Source organism: Dendroctonus ponderosae, unplaced genomic scaffold (genome assembly GCF_020466585.1).
Source record: "Dendroctonus ponderosae isolate FM_Combo_2020 unplaced genomic scaffold, Dpon_F_20191213v2 Dpon_F_20191213_1, whole genome shotgun sequence".
NCBI lineage: Eukaryota > Metazoa > Arthropoda > Insecta > Coleoptera > Curculionidae > Dendroctonus > Dendroctonus ponderosae.
This window is the reverse complement of record NW_026017110.1, coordinates 17704204-17723705: the sequence shown is the minus strand read 5'-3', so window position 1 is coordinate 17723705 and position 19502 is coordinate 17704204. Positions and strand designations below refer to the sequence as shown.

General features: G+C 35.3%; 3 protein-coding genes across 9 annotated transcripts in view; 1 reads left to right on the top strand and 2 right to left on the bottom strand.

The window, feature by feature from the left end:
* LOC109535675 (PHD finger protein 14) overlaps positions 1-10558 on the top strand; it is an 11884-nt gene extending 1326 nt beyond the window's left edge. For all 3 annotated transcript variants that reach the window (XM_019901608.2, XM_048660920.1, XM_019901609.2), the window contains exons 2-17: positions 1846-2007; positions 2074-2216; positions 2273-2421; positions 2480-2637; positions 5060-5231; positions 5334-5608; positions 5664-5968; positions 7462-7729; positions 7786-7988; positions 8296-8494; positions 8673-8844; positions 9077-9182; positions 9236-9420; positions 9519-9722; positions 9865-9973; positions 10395-10558. In XM_019901608.2, the coding sequence (XP_019757167.2) occupies positions 1846-2007; positions 2074-2216; positions 2273-2421; positions 2480-2637; positions 5060-5231; positions 5334-5608; positions 5664-5968; positions 7462-7729; positions 7786-7988; positions 8296-8494; positions 8673-8844; positions 9077-9182; positions 9236-9420; positions 9519-9722; positions 9865-9973; positions 10395-10406 (2822 nt within the window). In that variant the 3' untranslated portion in view covers positions 10407-10558. The remainder of the gene's footprint in view (positions 1-1845; positions 2008-2073; positions 2217-2272; positions 2422-2479; positions 2638-5059; positions 5232-5333; positions 5609-5663; positions 5969-7461; positions 7730-7785; positions 7989-8295; positions 8495-8672; positions 8845-9076; positions 9183-9235; positions 9421-9518; positions 9723-9864; positions 9974-10394) is intronic.
* On the bottom strand, positions 10553-14923 carry LOC109535676. 3 transcript variants are annotated; one of them, XM_048660935.1, is made up of 11 exons: positions 14423-14923; positions 14133-14361; positions 12918-13097; positions 12672-12855; positions 12090-12226; positions 11647-11812; positions 11493-11589; positions 11387-11431; positions 11219-11327; positions 11010-11128; positions 10553-10949 (listed from the first exon to the last, which is right to left on the bottom strand). In XM_048660935.1, the coding sequence occupies exons 1-11, from the start codon at positions 14545-14547 to the stop codon at positions 10586-10588; spliced, it is 1755 nt and encodes a 584-aa protein (XP_048516892.1). In that variant the 5' UTR covers positions 14548-14923; the 3' UTR covers positions 10553-10585. The 3 variants fall into 3 exon arrangements, with proteins under 3 accessions (XP_048516892.1, XP_048516891.1, XP_048516893.1); XM_048660934.1 differs by having other exon boundaries at positions 11493-11812; XM_048660936.1 differs by having other exon boundaries at positions 10553-10776; positions 11493-11812.
* A 100-nt stretch (positions 14924-15023) lies between these two features.
* The window catches only part of LOC109535678, a 9515-nt gene continuing 5036 nt past the window's right edge, over positions 15024-19502 (bottom strand). For 2 of the 3 annotated variants that reach the window (XM_048660937.1, XM_048660938.1), the window contains exons 4-12: positions 18247-18429; positions 17947-18130; positions 17754-17890; positions 17498-17666; positions 17326-17440; positions 17237-17272; positions 17071-17179; positions 15799-15917; positions 15024-15559 (exon numbers count right to left, since the gene is read on the bottom strand). In XM_048660937.1, the coding sequence (XP_048516894.1) occupies positions 15193-15559; positions 15799-15917; positions 17071-17179; positions 17237-17272; positions 17326-17440; positions 17498-17666; positions 17754-17890; positions 17947-18130; positions 18247-18429 (1419 nt within the window). In that variant the 3' untranslated portion in view covers positions 15024-15192. The remainder of the gene's footprint in view (positions 15560-15798; positions 15918-17070; positions 17180-17236; positions 17273-17325; positions 17441-17497; positions 17667-17753; positions 17891-17946; positions 18131-18246; positions 18430-19502) is intronic. The other variant, XM_048660939.1, reaches the window with a different exon arrangement.

The following is a 19502-nucleotide window of genomic DNA, read 5'->3' as shown; positions in this document are numbered from 1 at the left end:
TATTAACAGTTTTTCACAGCCATCAGGCATTAAAAGCGCAAAACAGCTAAAATTGGAAACAAAAATCAAATGATTAAATGAGAATAAATACGGCTTTTTCTATTAAATTGTTAATGTTTTAAATTAATTTAGGTTTTTTCCAGGTTTTTACATTGGAGATTAGTCATTGTGCTATTTAAGTTCATTAAGAAGCTTATTAAACGCTAACATTCTTATCTAGATATACCCACTTCATAATTTTTCACTGTTTCAATATAAAAACACATTTTACTATGCACGATGTTTTGTTCTGTAGCATACGGTCTGGCAGGCCGAAGAATGTTGGTCATTTACTTACCACCTTTTTGCGTATTTGTCTCAGATAATAATATTTTCGACACTTTGAACTCGAATTAGTGCAGCAGATGTTACATGAACTTGTAGTCTGTAAAAAGGTTTCTCGATCAGAGTTGGAAATAAGGAAGCTTTGGCACTATTGAAAATGACTAAAAATCCAGCATGGCCTAAGTTTTTGGCTCACGTAAACTAAAAAAAAAAAAAGATTTATTTTTCATTCATATTCAAAAGATATTCATACTTTTTCATTATTCATTGTGTTAAGTAAATTACAAATCGCTAGGAACTGTTTGGACTCGATTGATTAGTTTTCCTAGACTCGGACAATGCCAAAGATACAAAAAAACTAATTTTCAAAGCTAATTTCGATTTGAATTTTTTTGCTAGAGATTCACGCGATTACAATATTAGACCGATAAAAACATATGAATTCCTCGATCTCAAAAAAAAGTCGAAAAGAATATTTGCTCTTGATATATTAATTTATTTGTTAGTCTTTATTTCATGTGGTATTCTGGTAAAAGCATGTGAATCTACTTACTACTATTAATTATGGATTAATACTAGCCAAAACAAAATAGCATTAAAAATTCAATTCATTAGAAGCTATTTAACTTTTAATTAGAAATTTCATGAATTCTGTTACCTAATGGTAATTTGTTGATCAATTTTATACTACATATGTAGAGGGAACGTTTTTCTGTAATCTATGAACAGGAAGGAGTTTAATTTATCAACTAATTTCCGCTCTTGTATCAAAACCTTTTTGTTAGGTATCTCTAAAGTAAATAAGGAGTTGAAAAATGTTTTACAGAATGGTTCTACATAAAAACATTTTCATGTCACATCCTTTTTCTTATTGCAAATGTATCGTTTTCCCGAAAAATCGATTTTTCAATTTTTTGAGTATTTTTGTATTTCAAAAAACACATTTTTCCTCACCTCCTTCTATTATTGAAATAATGGTAATTGAATACAAATCTGTAAAAATTTGCTTTGATTATTGTGCTCTCCTTACAAAGTGAAATTTTTCAACTTTGGGAAATATGATCAATTGAGCAAGACAGAATGAATCACACATTTTTTAGTCGAAATACCCAACGAAAATGTTTTGAAAACATGACTCCGCCTCAACCATATAGAACTTATCATTTCCTCTTTTTGCAACTTAAAAATTGGGGGGCAAGAGCATGTGCAGCGAATGTGTTCAATACTTTTGTGCTGTGAGAGGCAGGTTGATTTGTAAACTTTCGCTGAAAAAAGCTCAATATAATAAATATTTGTCCCCATATCTGGTTTCAGTTATTCAAACACGTACCGGTAGTTTCGTGTAACTACCACTGTTTATGATAAGCAATCAAAATAAACTCTCCTAATTTGTTTATTTACTGAAAGTGCCAACTAAATGAATCAACAGATGAATGGAACAACCATTTTTGTAAACAACAACAAGCAACAAAGAAAAGAGATATTGGTTTTTCGTGATTTCAATGCATCATTGTTTTTCAGTTGAGCGAGATCCCAACAAAAGACGGGTCAAACCTGTTGAACAAGCATGTGTTTTGGACTTCGATGAAGAAAGTAGTGATGACTCCGATTTTCGAATTGAAGATCATCCCGAAATTTCGGACGACGATGCCGATTCAATGGATAGTGGTGGAGGAGATAATGGTAATAAGAGTGAATCAGTGAATTTGGATGATCGCAACGTTAATTGTTACGGGTTTCACAATACAGACAACGAAAGCAGTGAGGATGAAACTGATGACTCCGAATTGGATAAATTGGACGAGTTAAGGAACCTGAACTCACCCAACGCCAATGGCTTCTCTTCGGTTGGAAATATTATCGAGGAAGCACGACTGCATTCCAAACTTAATGTAAGTCATGATTGTATTGTTGAACATGCCATATATAAAAACACCCATTTAAATAGTTCAATGAAAAAGACGCACAACTTCTCATATGTTGCGGATGTTTGGGTGATCACAGCGATGGCGTCAACGAAATTGTTGAATGTGATAGCTGTGGAGTTACAGTCCATGAGGCCTGTTATGGAATATCGGACTCAAATAGCTTAGCCAGGTTGGCCAAAAAGCACTGTGGTCGAATTAGCTGCTCATACATTGCTTGTTCTTTTTAGTACCAATTCACTGTCTCCGACGGCTCCTTGGTTCTGCGAAACGTGCAGAGCCGGAGTTATGGAACCAGTTTGTGAACTTTGCCCTAATTCAGGGGGAATTTTTAAGGAAACCGACGTCGGCAAATGGGTTCATCTTATTTGCGCTTTGTATGCTCCAGGTAAATTAAGATAGCAACTACCAAGATAATACAGTTTAAATGAATAATGAGATCAGCATATCGACATCCTAAATGACTTCATTTGACAGTCGCTTTCTAAGACATGCTTATTTTTGACCATAACTTTAGTGCCCTGTTTGAATATACATATGCTGTATGATGACTAACGCAGCAAGTTAAATAAATAATAATTTTCACATCGGACGGAAAAAGTCCATTCTGTAGTCGTTTAACCACAAAGAAAAAATTATAATACAGGGTGGTTGATATGAAGTCTCCCCTAACTTACCTAGCGTGTATCTCGTGGGCTGATTGTGCAAATTTGACTGATAGTTCATTATACTATTTAGATATGTGTAAAAGCATTATATTTTAAGTTGAATGGAAAAGAAGTTATGCGCGATGGAATTCATTTGTAACAGTGTAATTGCTCTTTATTTGGCTGCGAAGTCTCAGAAGGACATCGTTAATCATTTCAACCATCTTCAAATGAGTAGAAAGTTTATATTTCGGACGTTTATAACTCAATAGAATTGTACTGAAAGCATTGCAAAACTCTATGAGGCGGTCCGAAAGGACTGCAACAACATCAGAAAACATTCGAAAAGTGAAGGCACGAATAACAAAATCCCCGTCGGAGTGATAGTGAAGCCTTAGAGCCTTTTCACATGGGCCACTCTGCAGTGCTTCTCAGTGCCGCTGCTAAGAAGTGCGTTTTGAAGGTACATTAATTTACATGAAGCTATTCACACAAGCGCGATCAAAGCCGTACCACCGATTTAGCAGCGCTTATGTGGCGTTCAGTAGTTGACTACCGCCGAGAAACGCATCAGAAAGCGCCACTGATAGCGATACATTGGTTCAAATGCTGGCGTTCACACGAGCCACTTCAATCTGATTCAGGTTAACGTGCGCTTATCAGCAGCGCCATTAAGAATCGCTGCAGAGTGGATCGTGTGAAAAGGCTTTAACATTGTACTAGCCAGTCTGCAGCGCTTCTCGGTGGCACTGCTGAGAACCTTACGTTACTTGAAGCAGACTAAAGTGGCTTGTGTGCACGCCAACATTTGAACTAATGCATCGCTATCAGTGGCGCTTCTTGGCGGTAGTCAACCACTGAACGCCACAGAAGCACTGCTAAATTGGTGGTCCAGCATTGGGCGCGCCCGTGCTCCACGTAAACCAATGTACCTTCAAAACGCGCTTCTCAGCAGCGCTGCAGAGTGGCCCGTGTGAAATGGCTGAATGGCTCGTAAGGTACGGTTTCGGTAGTGCCATCGGCGATTGCGACTCGGTGCTGCGTTTGGACGCAATCGCAGCGTGGTTTGGGTGATACGTTTACAGCCGCAAGAGATCAATTCGGGAGGTACATTTGAAGAAAAATTGTTGAAAAGATGGATGATTTCGAACTTTTAACCCTTATTTTGTGAGAAGATGAGGAACATAAGAACAATTTCTTAGAAAAAATCTTAACACAATTTACCTACCATTTTTTCCTTTTTCCTATTGATGGTGCTATTGTTCTCCATCCATTTTCTTGTACTGCAAAATTTTTATAATTTGTCTTCGTAATCATAATCGATCGATATTTTCGGACTTGACGTTGGGGAGCGAAACCGGTTCGGTGCAAAATGAGGAGTAGCAAAATTACCATGTTTACTTGGGAGAGATCAAGCGAAAACTTACACCCTTGAACCGTCACCAGAAAGCAAACACCATCCACCGTTATTGATGGTATGAGCCGCAGTGACTGCTGATGGAGGGTTCTCTGCTCGTGTTTTCGGATCGTGGAGTCAAAGATAAAGCGACAATCTATCGTTAAAACGTTTTACAAGGTGTATTGAAGCCCTGGGCAATTAAACATTTCGGTCGGAAACCTTGGACATTCCAGCAATACTCAGCAATCGTGTAAAAGCATTGTTCCGAACTTAATTTCTTTGACACAATGAATGACAAATTCTCCTGATGCGAACCCGATTGATTTCTCTTTCTGGAATATTTAGAAATCAAAGGTTTATTCAAAAAAATAAGAACGTTTTGAGGCTCTCAAGGAAACACTTCAGCGAGGATGCCAGCGTATACCACAAACTCACTTGCGTGCAGCGTGAGATGCGTTCTTCAACTCTCTCAAAGATATTGCCAACGCAAAAAGCTATCAAATTGAAGAAATTTAAATGCATTATTACGTTGATTATTTGCAAGCATTTTTCATTTGAAGTAAATAAAATGATAAAGAAGCTTATAGATAAAAATAGAGGCTGTTAATCATGGGAGACTTCGTATCAGTCAGGCTGTACGTCTAGTCGTCGGACAAACTTGAAATTAAAGGTGATACCAAACGAAGAAATTCATAGTCCAATTAATTAAAGCGCTCACTCAAATTTAGTTAAATATTCAACAGTTTGTAATTTGCTTATTGCAGGTGTTGCATTTGGAGAAGTGGATAAACTTACAAGCGTTACACTGTTTGAAATGCCATATAGTAAATGGGGCGCGAAAACTTGCAGTCTATGTACTGATGATCGATTTGCCCGAACAGGCGTCTGTATCGGATGCGACGCTGGAATGTGTAGAACCTATTTTCATGTAACTTGGTAAGGCTGAAACAAGCGCACAGTTTTACAACTTGCATCTGTAATGAACCTGTATTGTCGCGTTTTTTTTATGGGTTGTAATAATTAAACTTATTGCTTTAGTGCACAAAGAGAAGGGTTCCTATCCGAAGCCCATTGCGAAGAAGTAGATCAAGCCGATCCTTTTTATGCGCATTGTAAACTGCACTCGGATAAAACTCTTGTGAAAAAAAGGAAACGGAACTACTTGGCTTTACAGTTGCGAATGCAATATCGCAAAATTCAGTTCGAGAAAGAGGGCCATATGGATTTGCCCGAGCAAATACGTATACAAAGAAAGTTAGAGAAGCAAAAACGGCATTATTTGGAGTATAAAAGAAGAAAACTTGCTCCTTGGGGTAAACTGAACAATAATTATTTCTCAGTTTTATTGCAATCTTGATGGTATTTCAGTTCCGACTCAGAAAATGCCACGCCTTATCACAACCAGCGCTTCAGCGTGTCGTAAACTGTTGAGGAAAGCGGAACTTATGGGCATTGATACATCAGCCCTCGAAATGCACGATGCTCAGATAACAGCTTTGGCTGATATCAGGAAGAAGTGGCACATACCGCCCGCTTTTACTGTTGAGTTTATTGCGTATTACATAGATAGGAACGAGCGATTAAAGGAGATGAAATCTACTCTTGAGACCTTAATGGCGGATAATAAAGCACTATTAGCGCAGCAGCCGGAATTAAGGGCAGAATATGACAAGGTAAACAAACAAATTTTTTCTTAATTTTAGAAGGGTCAAGTGCGACAAATAATTTAGGAAAGCCGAAATTGAAGTTACCCTTATTCTCTCACTCTACCCTATTAGTCACTTATTAGTTAATAAACTTAATAAATAAAAAAATAAAATTGGGATTTTAAACTAAGTACCGAAACCACTTGTTAGAAAAATTCTTGTTTATGGCTGGCAGTGTTTCGGTTCCGTCTTTAATTTTCAGCAGTCAGGGGATTTTAATCCAAAATAGAGTAGTGTATTAAAGGATTAGTTGCAAGTTTATAATAAGAATACTTTTTGAGTAATTCGAGTTTGATATTCTTGATGACACAAGTAATTAAAGTTTTTCCATAAATTTAAATACCTATTTTGTGTTAAAATAAAATGTCGACAAAGCGTTAAAATGTTGTGACCTTTTTTTCTTAGGTATTAAAATTCCAACCCCGGGCCTCGTAAAGCCGGAGGGTTAAATGCTAAGTAATTGAAAGTGCCACGCAATTAAATGCATGGATGTAACGAAAAATACTCTACAAGTTCAGAGTTGTGCCTTCAGTAAAGAAGAGTGCGCTCTTCTTTACTGAAGCGCGAGATGTTTTTCGGGCTTTGAAGCGACACACATACTCCAAAAATTTATTCTAATCACATGGAATATTGAATTTTGCGCGCTATGTAAATGTGAATTAGAAAGTGAACGATTTTACGCAACTGCACTCTTAAAAAAAATAATTTCCAAAGTAAAGCCAGTAGAAACTTGAAAGATTGACATTCTGTTGAAGACGCCTTTTTAGATGAAATTTTAGCGTAAACATGCACCTAAATGTCTGATATTCAAAATACCTTTTCTAACTACCAGAATTTACCGGAATTTACTAATGAACGTTGTTATAACTGAATTGAATTACCAATTCTCTATCCAGTGATATAAAAACGAAGTCTGTGGCTCGAATGGATCTGGAGCAATTTCGAAAAAGGCGGTCTCCTGTTTCAGTCGATTTCGCAATTTAAAAAAAATCTTGAGTTTTTGGACAAAAAAACCATAAGACTTATGATCATCTTGTCCACTGGCTGATTGCTTCATCTTTTAGGCCCAGATCTCATGCCTTAATTTGTCAAAATGCGCCATTTAATGCTCTATCCAATGTTCCACCTCAATCTGATGCTGAGAAAGGCGCAGAATACATAACATTTCGGCCTTATCTTGTATATCATATTCAAATTTCGCCGTTTATTTCAAGCTTGAATTTTTCTTGTGAATTAACCAAGGGCTCAATCGGAACCAAATTCACACTATAACTAAGCTGACTGTTTGCCTAGCAGAGAATATTTTTCTTTATTAATTTGGCAATTTCCAAGTTTTCCACTTTATCTTGAATTTACAACTCATTAGCGCACAGAGCGGCAACAACCCAAAAACCAAACTCAACACAGTGTTACTCATGAATGATACGGCTACATTTTCAACTGAATATTTATCGTTTAAGCTGCTTAACAAAAGTGAAGAAATGAACGTCCAGAACACGGATCTTAAGGCAGCCATCCAGAAATATCATTCTGCCATTCTAAGTGCCTGCCCAACGAAAAGTATGCCCAATATTGACGATATTGGAAAACCACCAGTTCAGCGAACTGTACAACCACCCATGATGGTTCCCACAGCGGCGGCACTTAAAATGGGGGTTGGTTTCCCGCTGAAGAATATTCCAAATTGCCGCGGCGATCGGATTCTAAGTAGCCATGCAAAGCCAACCGGTGAAAAAAGATAGAGAAAGAATCTGCTGATCAATAATAACTAGATTTTGTTTCAGAACCGCTGCAGCTAAACGAATGCGGTATATGTAGGCAAAGGAGAGATCAGCATCTTCTAGCAAAGTGCGACACCTGCCATTTATATTATCACATGAATTGTTTGAATCCGCCACTATCTAGACTGCCTAAAAAATCAAAGTTGTATGGCTGGCAATGTTCGGAGTGCGATAAAAGTTCCGAATCGGAAGTTGAAGAAGTGAAGGTAAGTTGCGGTGACTTGGCAAATAACTTTTCTCTTAAATGTTCCTTCGAGAAATAAAGTGTTATTATTCAGAAAAGCATTTGAAAAAGTCAGGTATAAAATGTTGGAAAATAATCCTGTCGCTCTAATTGCTTCCTCAATTTGAACTGAAGCTAATGCGGAATTATTGAAGTGCTCCATCGCCTTACTATTTAGGGTTTAAATTGGACCAATTTATTGTTACATTGTTCGGCCATTTGAGGTATCATTTTTTCGACATTTGTGGATACCTGTTTTATTCCCATAGTTTCACAAAATGTCCTTTTAGACGCCAAGAAGAAGTCGCAGCGTCTACAGTCGGGATCGCACGGAATTAGAAATCTCCCCTGTAGCGCCAAAGCTTAAAATTAAAGCTGTGACCGCAGAAGAAGACGTTTCGTTTGAAAGTAGCCTACAAAAAGCGAAAAAGGAGCGACGACATTCTTCCGTCAGCGATAAGACGAAACAATATGAAGACATTCAAATAGGTAATATATTTAGCTGGTTTCAAAGATGAATTTTGGTCTAAAGTAATAATTCGATTGGTTCTCAATTCAACACTGAAACTCTTAAATTAAAAAGTAATCGAAATTCAACTATGTATATCATTTAATGAAGAAGTGTTCAGCTTGAAACTGAAATTCTATAGCGCATATATTTTGTTAGGTGGGGAAGAAAATGCTATGCCCGACAATAGCGAAGAAGCTCTAACCACTAACGATCTCTTAGTTGAGTTGACCAGCAATAACGACATGGACATTGTGGATACTGACCATCCAGAAAATTACGAGGGCCACAAATCTTCAAAAAAGCGTCGCAGAGAGAAACATAGAAACAGGTAATATGCTGTATTTTTATTTCATTTTAAGCCTACTTTAATCATGAATACGCAAAAATATTTTTAATAGTGGTTTTAATTAAAAACAATTTTACGGGAATGTTTTTCTACTACCTTTTTGGAAGTTCAAAAAACGTGATAGTTAAAATGCTAGTTTTTTGTTAAAATAATTATCTATTTCCTAAATTAAAAAAATATGCTTAATGTTAATAATAGAAACTGGTATTTTCAGATACAGTCCAGAATTGGGAACTTCTAGTAAAGAGCACAAAAGAAAGCGCAAGAAGAAGAGCTTGGAGATTGAAGAAACTCTGCCCCATCCGCGAATTACCATCAAGGTAAATTTTTCAGTTTAAACTGAAGTTTTAACTCAATGTTTGTTTTTAAATAGATTAAATCCATACCACTACCAGCTGGAGAAGTGGCGTCGGAATCAAACCCACAGTGCTTTTACGTTAGAAATGAAGTTGATGACAACCCGCCGCCGCCAATTCTCCTTAAGCTCAATGATCATCCTTCGACATGTCGAAGAATTTCCACTGATTTAAAGGCTTCAAAGCGAAATCGAAGTCCAAGGTAAATAAGAAGTAGCTATTCATATTTACTATCTTCGTACTTACCACAGCCATTATTTGACTGATGAATTCACTGTGAATATTTCTCGTCTGTTACAGAGCTTCTTTTTCTGATAATTCTGCCAAGGATCCGCTGGCTATAACTCTAAAAGACCCTCTGGAAATTGCCCCACTAACAGTCAGATCAAATAGAAGCAGTGTTGGTCGGAATTCTACACTTCCTACGCAAGTTAATCCTGTTGGAATATGCAATAGTAACTGCGATGTTTGTCAGCAAGAAGGTACTGCAGCTAACAGTGTAAAGTAAGTGGGAAAACCGATTATCATTGTATAGTAAAACTGCAGTTTTCAATAATAAAAATTGGATCATGTGTATAAATTACTGTAGTAATTTAAAATCATCATCGATCTTAGAAAAATTGAAAATGTATATTTCATTTTTCAGATGTGATGAGTGTCAGAAACTTTATCATTTTTCATGTTTGGAACCGCCCTTGAAATCTTCTCCAAAAAAACGAGGATATTCTTGGCATTGTGCTGATTGCGATCCAACTGTAAGTAGTTCTGATTTTACCATTTAAAACCTTTGTGTTTACGCATTCAGCTGTTTGTTCGAATTGTTAACAGTTCAGATTTTTATATTGCCAAACGTTAATCGCTGAATTAAGATGTGTACATAATAAGATGAAATTTTCCATTTTATAACAAACAAATAATGTTTTTCAATAAATTATCATTAGTTTAAAAGAGCATGCTGGCTGCTCTACCATTTTCCGGCTCTCAAAGATCCTGTAAACTGTTAGTTGGATTTGAAAATTCGTTTAGTAGCACAAGTTCCTACTACAATTTTCTGGAATGAGGGTAACCTCACATTCGATATTTGGACTATCAATTGGATAATCAAAAAGTTTATCTGGGAAACTATAAAAACGCTCTTCTTAAAATGTTACTAATTAATCAATGTTTTTTTTGCAGTCTTCTGAGTGAACAGTTTACAAACAACAACAAATGTATGTTTTCAGTGGTTTGATGTTTTCCTTTTGGGAGCAATAACTGTACATATATTTTGAAGCTGCTCTTTTTGGGACATTCTTTATGTAATTAGATTATTTATCTCAATAAAAAAGAAGGCAAAAGTATTAAGGACTTTATTATTGAACTTTCAGCTAAAAGTCTGAAAAATGAAGTACGGAAACATCAGTGCTAAAATATAAAATATCCTTGTGAGCTTCTGGAATGACGAGATCTTCCTCTGGAGTCATTGTAGTTTTGGCGACGTAAACCTTAGCGGGATGATCCTTGAAATCGTTCAGTAACTCTTGTAATTTGTTTATTTGATGTCTGTTGTACGTAGAGACTAAAATTGCCAAGAAAATAATGTCGCAGTTGCGTTTCAGCAATTTTTCCAGAGGCCACAGTTGCATGGAGTGTTCATAATCACATTTTACTACAATTCGTTGCAGTTTTGATGGTATTACTTTGTTTAATGCTGAGAACAAACGGTCTAAATCGATGTGAACGTTTTCAAACCTAAATGTTAATATTTTATAGTTTCGTGTTGCATTGTAGGGGTTACAAAATTTAACGTACCTAAATTCCTTCAGCTTGTGAGCGTAGTTCAGGTGTGAGTATAAAACGGAATTCAAATCTTCATTGGTATCTTCGCTTAGAATCTGCAGGCTTTGAAGCTCGGAGCATTTAAGGAATACCTATAAAAATGAATTAGTTGTGATTTTATTTAAGGAAAGACTTAGGAGTGTGTCTGTGCACTCAGCTTAAATAGATTTCGTCTCACTTACATCTTTGAGGAAGTTGCCATTTAAATACGATGGAACTTCCAACCGCAGTCGCTTCAAATGCCGCAGATTGCTAATAAGTTCATACGCGCCAATAATGGCAGAACTATAGCTGAAATGTACATAAAAAATTACGAATTCTGCCGTTTTTTCTGCAAGAATGATACTTACCATGGCACTTTGACACACTCTTCGTTCAAATCAACAGGTTCCATACTAGAAAGTACTTCAATATGAATAAAAACAAAATTGCAACTATTAAAAGACTTATACGTACTTGGTGCAAGAAACAATCTCCAAATCTGTCAAGTATCGACAGTTATTGATAATATGCCTAAATACGTTTTGTTTCTCAGTTTGTTCTACATTCCCTTCTAAAATATTAAACTTTCTAAATATGAGACTGTTAATAAGGCGGATTTCTATGTTACCCTGGAGTATACAGAACGTTAGGCAAAGTTTTTTTAAACTCTTAGAACACTTTGATAATAAAATGTCGATTACAGAATTAATAAACGTCGAATTACAAGTTCTCGAATGAAAGAATGAGAGCTCTCTAAATTCTACGTTCTTTATTGTCTTGATTTTGCGTATGTCCTAAAAAGAGAAAGATAATTGGCGATGTAATCAAATGAAATATTGTGTTAATAATGAGCGATCTTTTCAGGTTTTATTAAAACACCCGGCTTATTTAATGATAGTTTAACAACGATTTAATTGGCAATGGTTGACCAAATGGAAAAAATGAAGGCTTTAAACAGTTAAGCAAACTGGTATAGGTCCTGTTTTTGTTTAAAAACATTTATCGGCAGTTTTGCAACACTTTAAATGAAGTGAATGATATTTTGAAAAGAAATTTACAAAATTTGCTTACTTGGGCTGTCTCAAAGCTGCAAGGAGTTTCTATAAGAAAGGACCGAATTATACTCCAGGACTTCTCCGTTCTGCTTTCAAATACTTCTGATAAGGAACGTTTTCGTAGCGTTATTAGTTGAGGAATATCAAATTTCACTGAAATAAATGTATTTTATTAATGCAATCCGGATATAAAATTAATGGGATAGTAGTGAATTTTTGTCCGTTGTTTCAGTTGAGGCCTAAAAGATTAACCAATCAAACGAGATATTTTTCCCACTTTAAACAGATTTAGTTTGGATTTAACAGGAAATTTGTCATTTTTATAAATTAAAAATTGAAATTGGTTGGGTCGGGTCATTAATTCTACAGTAATAATTATAAAAAAAAAATAACTGCGTAATTACGTCTACAGTAATACAAAAGAGTAAATCTCGACAAAATTGTGATAAAAGTCCAGTCCCTAACAATTAAAGATTAATCACAAATCCTTTTTTTTATAATTGTTGATGCATAACAGTTTGCTAAATATTAATCAAATAATCGGCCATCGAAAGACGTTAACATTTTTTAACAGATTATTACAAAACATATGACTTACCATAGCAAATTGTGGAATTATTCCTTCGCCTCCGCTCATATATCTTTAGCAATCCAAAGGGCGTGTAATCCAGCAACGTTAAATTGGTCTTTGACTTGATTACCAGCTTCCTTAAAGATCGCAAGTTGCAAACAATATAGTCATATCTTAACATTTGCGTCTCCAGATCGTCCGCGTCATATATCTGAGAAAAAATGACATTGCGTTTGTTTTAATCGTGCCTATTGTGCCTAAAAACCTACTTACCCAAAGTTCATCCAGCTTTCGCAGCTCGTTAAAAAACATATAGTAAACTCGTCTAAAATCCGCTCTGTATTTGGAAACAAATTTTATACAGAGCGATTTTAAATGGGAGAAACATTCCCTGTAAACTTCACGGGTTGATGTGAACTGGTCCATTTCAACTGAGATCGCCAACTTTTTGAGCTGCAATAAGTTTTAGGTGTTTTAATTAGCATTTATTTAGTATCTAGTTTAAAAATACGCTTTACAAATAGTCAGATCCACTGATGGAAAAAGTAGCGCAGCACATGCATTTTCGAACAAATCGTTTCTTTCCGAAGTAGGTAGGTTGGTAAATATTGTACGCTACCAATTATTTCTGATCCCTTTCTATACATTCCAGTGCAAGTTTCTACTTGTTTTGTGTCATTTCCAACATCTCATCATTGTTGTTTTCAGCAAGTGTGGTACTGTTTTCGATTCAATTTTCATGCTTTTCCTAATTTGTGTGTAACTAAAGTGAATTCGCATTGAAGTGTCCCCAAGAAAAAAATTAAGTGAGTTTGATATGGCCAAAGTCGTCAACTTGTTGGGAGAAGCATATTCCCAACGTGAGGTCGCCCGAAGGTTGGTGTTCTTCACACCACCATTGGTCGATGTCTTCAGCGTGTTAGGGAAACAGATTGCCATGCTAGACGATCAGGGCAAGGCCGACCAAGATCAACAAACCAAGTGGTCGATGGGTTTATACGACTACAAGCTTTAAGAAATCGGTTTCTTTTTTAAATCAGATGAAAAATCGAATTCAAAATGCCCGAAATGTTGCAATTTCTTCCAAAACGGTAAAAAGAAAACTGAATGAATCCGTGTCGTACGAGATCCTACTCCTGAGAACTTGGCTGAACTGGAGAACTCTCTTCAAGAATGGTGCAACAACCCCAAGAATTAATTACAAACATTTTTATGGCATTCCAAGACGTTTGAGGGAAGTTATTCGAGCTACAGGCCGCAATACACGCCATTGAAACGGTTAAAGATGGAAACTTTGAATGAACCTGATATTCAAATTTAATTCTCACAAATTTGTACCAAAAATCGGATAAACCAGTGGATTCATGTTTTGTTTTAAATTATTTTCGAAAACATTCTCATATTAATTTAAAAAGCAATGATTTGAGTGTTGATATATTTCAGTATTATGCGTGAAGTTACGTATGTAATAAAATCTGGGATAATTACCTTCTTATATAGAACCACGTCATCGTTTCTCATGCCTAAAATCGTATCTAAAGCACGCAGTTCTTCTAGATGAGGTAACAATCTAACTATATCCCTTATTTCCTCCAATCCTATCCAATAGATTTTGTTTATATTTAGACTTCTTATGTGCTCGTATCCCACATCCTGGTAGAAGTTTTGGTACAACTCCTCTTTGTAAATATCGAAACATCCTCCGAGATCAAAATCTCTGAAAAGCAAACGTCTCCAGCGTTTAAATGTTGTGTTTTCCATTAGAAAAAATAACTTACATCACAACGTTTTTGTCCCTCAGCAAATACAACAGGGCGTCAGATGATTTGCAGAAATTGATCAGGTCAAAGGCTGGCAATTTTCTCACTACTTCTTCCCAGATTTCACACGGGAAAATGTCCATGTTTTGCCGTTAACCTAATCTAACTCAATCGAAGCTTGTTTAATGAAATGCTCAAGTGCGTTTACTAAATTCCCTGTCGCTATTTTCGGATAGATTATTTTTGAACAGCCTTTACATTTCAAGATCGCGTTCGCCTACGCTATTTTATAAGTATAGTACTAGGGAATATAGTATTTGTGACTGTATTTTACAGATTTCCATTTGTTAATGAAAATTATTTTGTCGGTTTGGAAATGAACAAACTAATCTTTTAATCTAAACATACAAAAAAATTTTTTTAAATGCTTTAAAATGTTCCACAGTTATTTAATGAAAGTATTACTTTTTTATTTTACTGTATATTTCCTTATTAACATGTATCTGATTTTCTATAAGTAATAGCATTTGGGAAGTGATTTGAAAAACATACGGAAAGGAAAAATCCAATGAGCCCATGTAAAAAGGTCACTGTATTTCTATAAATAAAAATAATTCAATTAGGTAATTCTAATGTTTTTAATAAAACGGCCAACAAATTGGTATATAATACAAAATATGCATATTCCCATTGAATCACTTAGTAAAACATGGCAGTGTCTTCATAATATGTTGTTCATACATACTCGTAAACATAAAACAATATTGCATCTCCAACGTGTATTTCTACTATCTGAAGCTGTAAAAATCAACAGTAGAAACTTCCGTGTCCCACTTAAACAGCTCTGAATTTGCCTCGTAAAGGGAATAATTGTCAAGAAAAAATCGAATGTCGTTCTTAGCATGAAATCGCTTTGCAGAATCCGGCTGACGAAACCGATCCAAAATGTCTTGAACTGTTTTAATATAACTTTTTGGCTTGAACGTTATGACTAAAGCCAGCAACACCAGTTGCGGATTAGTCTCCAAAAAGCTTTTAAGAGTATTTGTTGAAGTTGCCGCTGTATCCTCACAACTTACAAACACGCGACGCAATTTTTGGCTGGTTGAAAAGCTTCCAAATAGAACCGGTATATTAATTGCTTTGTTCTCGAAGCTAGAAAATAAACTCAGTGTTTTTAAAACAAATTAACGTTGTTTGTTATCGGTAGGAGTAAAATAGCCTCATTAAAGCAAAATATTTTAGAAATGTTTGAAATTTCAAGTGAAACTTGTTCTCCTACCAAATACGTAAATTGCAAATAAAATTCCTAATAGGTATATAAATCTACTTTTTTTCTCTGATGTTGTTTCCTTTTATTGTCTTTAACTCTGCCACAAAAACATAAATCTTACCAAAAGTCCTGTAATTGATTTGCATGTGGTAAGGCTTTATACACGCTTCTGTTCAGATTTTCATTAGTATTATGACTTGATATTCGAAGAAACTTCAGATTAGTACACGTTTTCGCGAGCTAAAACAGAATAATATAGTTAGAAGAAATGAATACCCAAATTCTAAAAATAAGAAGGAAGAAAGCCAGCATATGTTACTGTTACTTGATGATTGGCTGCAACTGTTAAAAGATCGAGTTTTCCAAACTTAAGCAAGATCAATCCGAAATTTTCAATTTCTGTCGAAGAGACTTGACTCTGCAGATACTGAAAGTTTATAAACATCGCCAACATATCTTATTCTTTCCCACTTTAATAAATGTCGATCCCAAATGGACGTCTTTATTCATCTGCGCTCTCTTCTTAAAAAGTCCGAATCTTCCAAAATAAAGCAGGTAACGATCCGAAATTTTCACCGTCTATCTAAGACACCTGACGACCCTACATGTGCTGAAACTTTCAGAAGAATCGCCCACAATTTTGACTTTTCTCAGTTTAGTAAATATCGGTCTTTAAAAGAAGTGTTTACTCATATGCGCTCTCTTCTTTAAGAGTTTGAGCCTTCCAATGTAAAGCAAGTATCAATGCGAAAATTTCACCTTCTGTCGAAGAGACCTGACCCTGCAGATGCTGCAAGTTTCATAAACATCTCCAATATTTCTCATATTCCCCACTTTAGTAAATATCGGTCTCAAAAGGACGTCTTTACTCATCTGCGCTCTCTTTAAAAATTCGAATCTTTCAAACTAAAGCCAGTAGCAACCCAAAACTTTTATCATCTTTCCAAGACACTCTGTATACAGGGCGATTCAAAATTGGAGTCATTCCTCTGGAGGTGTTGTCTGGGGGTGTTTTGAGAGTACAAGACAAATATTTAAAAAAAAATTATTTTGCAAAAAATTTAAAAAAATTATTGAATATGAATTTAAAACGAACGTGATTTTGCTAGTTGCACAGTATAAAAATATAACGTGAAAACGAACAAATTGTAAACTTTGACTATTAAAAGACTTAACTAATTTTCTTTCAGAAACCATTGTTGGCATTCAAAACTGCAATTTTTTCACTACCAGATGTTCAATTGAACACAGCCTAAATAACGAGTCAGATCAATTTGTTCAACTAGTTTCTATAGAAATTCAAATGTTCATAGAAAAGAGGGAGTACAAAGAGTAGAAGTTCATAGAAAAGAGTATGTTGTATACACAGTTAGAATTTAGTATTTTAACTTACATCTACTAAAAAAGCCCCATTTAAGTATGCTGGCACGTCTAACATTATTCTTTCCAAACATTTCCAATTGCATATTAGCGGATAGGCATCAATGATTGTTACGTTACACCTAAAATAAACAATTAAACATTATCGATTGTAATTTAACTATTAAGGAAAATATTACAGGAAATTTCCGTCTACCTCATTCCCATAAACAAACCTACAAAAATAATCTTATAATGAAACTAAAATAACTTATTTAGAATGTCTTACTTCGGACAATGCATCAATTCTAAAGTAGTGACTTTGGGACAATTTTTGATTATTGCCTCTATTGGATACTCCCGTTGTAATCTATCAATGGTGTCTCCCTTCGACACTGGGCGACCTGAAAAGTTTAATTAAGTATTCAAATGACTTGGCGCAAGCAATATGACCCACTTACGTTGTAAAACACAGGACTTAATGCTAAGTTTCCTCAAATCTTTGCTGTTATCGGAGCTTAAAAAATCCCAGCTAGCATTCACGTAGTCGTTTGTGCAGAAGCATTTATTGTGGATGAAATTCAGCTCTTGGAAATTGACGTTGTTTATTTTTTTAGTTAGATAAATTTCCTAAAAGGCCAAATATTTAGTAGACTTGGAAAAAGCTGAATTTTCTTTTAGAAACGATAAAATGATCAGAAAATTCGTAATATTTACTCTATGTGCCATGTGGTCGTAAGGCATCTCGGATCTGTAGCTCCGGAAGACGTTCCAGGCCATTTCCAATTTCGATTCCACTGGTTCAAAAATCGAAACATGCCTAAATGGAACCACTTTATCCACTGGGAGAGTTTCTAAAATAAAATAAGGATGTTGTACATCTCTTTGAAAACCTAATTAGTACTAGTACCATATCTCATAGCGATAGACTCAAATCGCCTAGTCTGAAAGTACTTGGCCAGCCCGAAGGGTTTATAATCCAATAGAGGTATGTATATTTTGGATTTGATAACCAACTTTTTGAGAAATTTCAATTGAGACACTATGGTATCGAATTTTAGTGGCTGAGAATGGCTATCGTCTGAGTCAAATATCTAAAATATTTTAACGCATTAAGCAACCCATTGTTGGAATCTCGAACACCATCTAAACCTTGGCCAGCAAGCATGGAAGTGTGATTTAAAATGTGAGTTTTTTAAATGGTACTTACCCATAACTCATTTAATGCGAAAAGCTCATTGAAAAGCATATGCATTCCCATAAAACCTTTGGGGTTTTTACGGGTTACATGCAAGCATAGTTTTCGCAGTAAGTACAGATTGTTTCTATATATTGTAGGATCCACATAATTAGTAAAGTGGTTTCCTTCCACAGATAATGCGAGGGTTTTCAACTGGAACCAAAAAAATATATTAAATAATGAATTAATTGAAGTATGAGTACGATTAAATTTTAATCCGTTCATTTGTTTAAAAAAAACGACAAAAAAACTCCGATTTTAGCGTATTTTTTAATTTTAAAATTAATTTAGTTTTGCTTCAAAAAATCTCACTATAAATTTGTTGAAGGTCTTTGTATACTTTATAAGTGGTATACATTTTAGCTTAAAATATTCATAATTTTTTGTTCATTTCTATTTGTTATGTAAAAAGGGCTCTTGTCAGATTCTAAATAAGTTTTTATAGAGACGTCGGATAGACTTCTGTGAGGCTGTATTTTACTCGTATGGATTCTACGGACAATAAAGGAAAATTTCATTACTGAATGGTAAATTATTTAGGCATAAAGTTGAAAATCAGGAATTTGTGTAAACTGCGCTCGCGGGTGTCCCGCGGCTGGAATTGTTTATCAACGACCTTTATGGAAAAAAAAACCGTCAACGACGTACGTGCAAAATTCCTGATTTTCAGCAGTTTCAGCAAAAAACGGTTTTTCGCGCTTTCTTTAATTATTTAAACAATGTTCCACAGCCGGAAATCGCGCTTCAACTATTATCCCAGTATTCTGATATCCTTCCGAACAACTTTCAAAAATCTTTTAGCTTCATCTGTTAAGTGCCCGAAACAGGCCTTTTAAAGTCTAATCTGACTGATTGATAAACTTTCTACCAGACTGGCTGAAATGAAAGGTAAATCTTCTAGACTAAAATATGACGGAATAGCGCCATCATCGGCATTCGCAGCTTGGATACTTTCTAGTTGAAAAGCTACAACCGAGATGGTGCGACAATATCTTTCTTACAAGGAAATTTTATAAAAAGGGTTCAAATACGAAAAAATCGAGTTTGGAATTCGATCCTTTCACAATGGTGAAATTGGAGATGATGAACGGGGACCATCAGATTTTTATCTGAAGTCTGCGCCCATTTGTTACGACTTTTGGCAGGCCATCCCTATCTGATCCAATTTAACTTGTGAATTGAAAAGGATTCATTCGTGTAAAGAAAATAATTCATTGTGTATATTA

Excerpts from the sequence above, each read along its gene's own strand:
- LOC109535676 (XM_048660934.1), bottom strand. The coding sequence starts at position 14,547 with ATGGACATTTTCCCGTGTGAAATCTGGGAAGAAGTAGTGAGAAAATTG. Across the intron at positions 11,432-11,492 it reads GAGATTGTTTCTTGCACCAA|TATGGAACCTGTTGATTTGA; the intron begins GTACGTATAAGT and ends AGTACTTTCTAG. Across the intron at positions 11,129-11,218 it reads ATGGCAACTTCCTCAAAGAT|GTATTCCTTAAATGCTCCGA; the intron begins GTAAGTGAGACG and ends TCATTTTTATAG.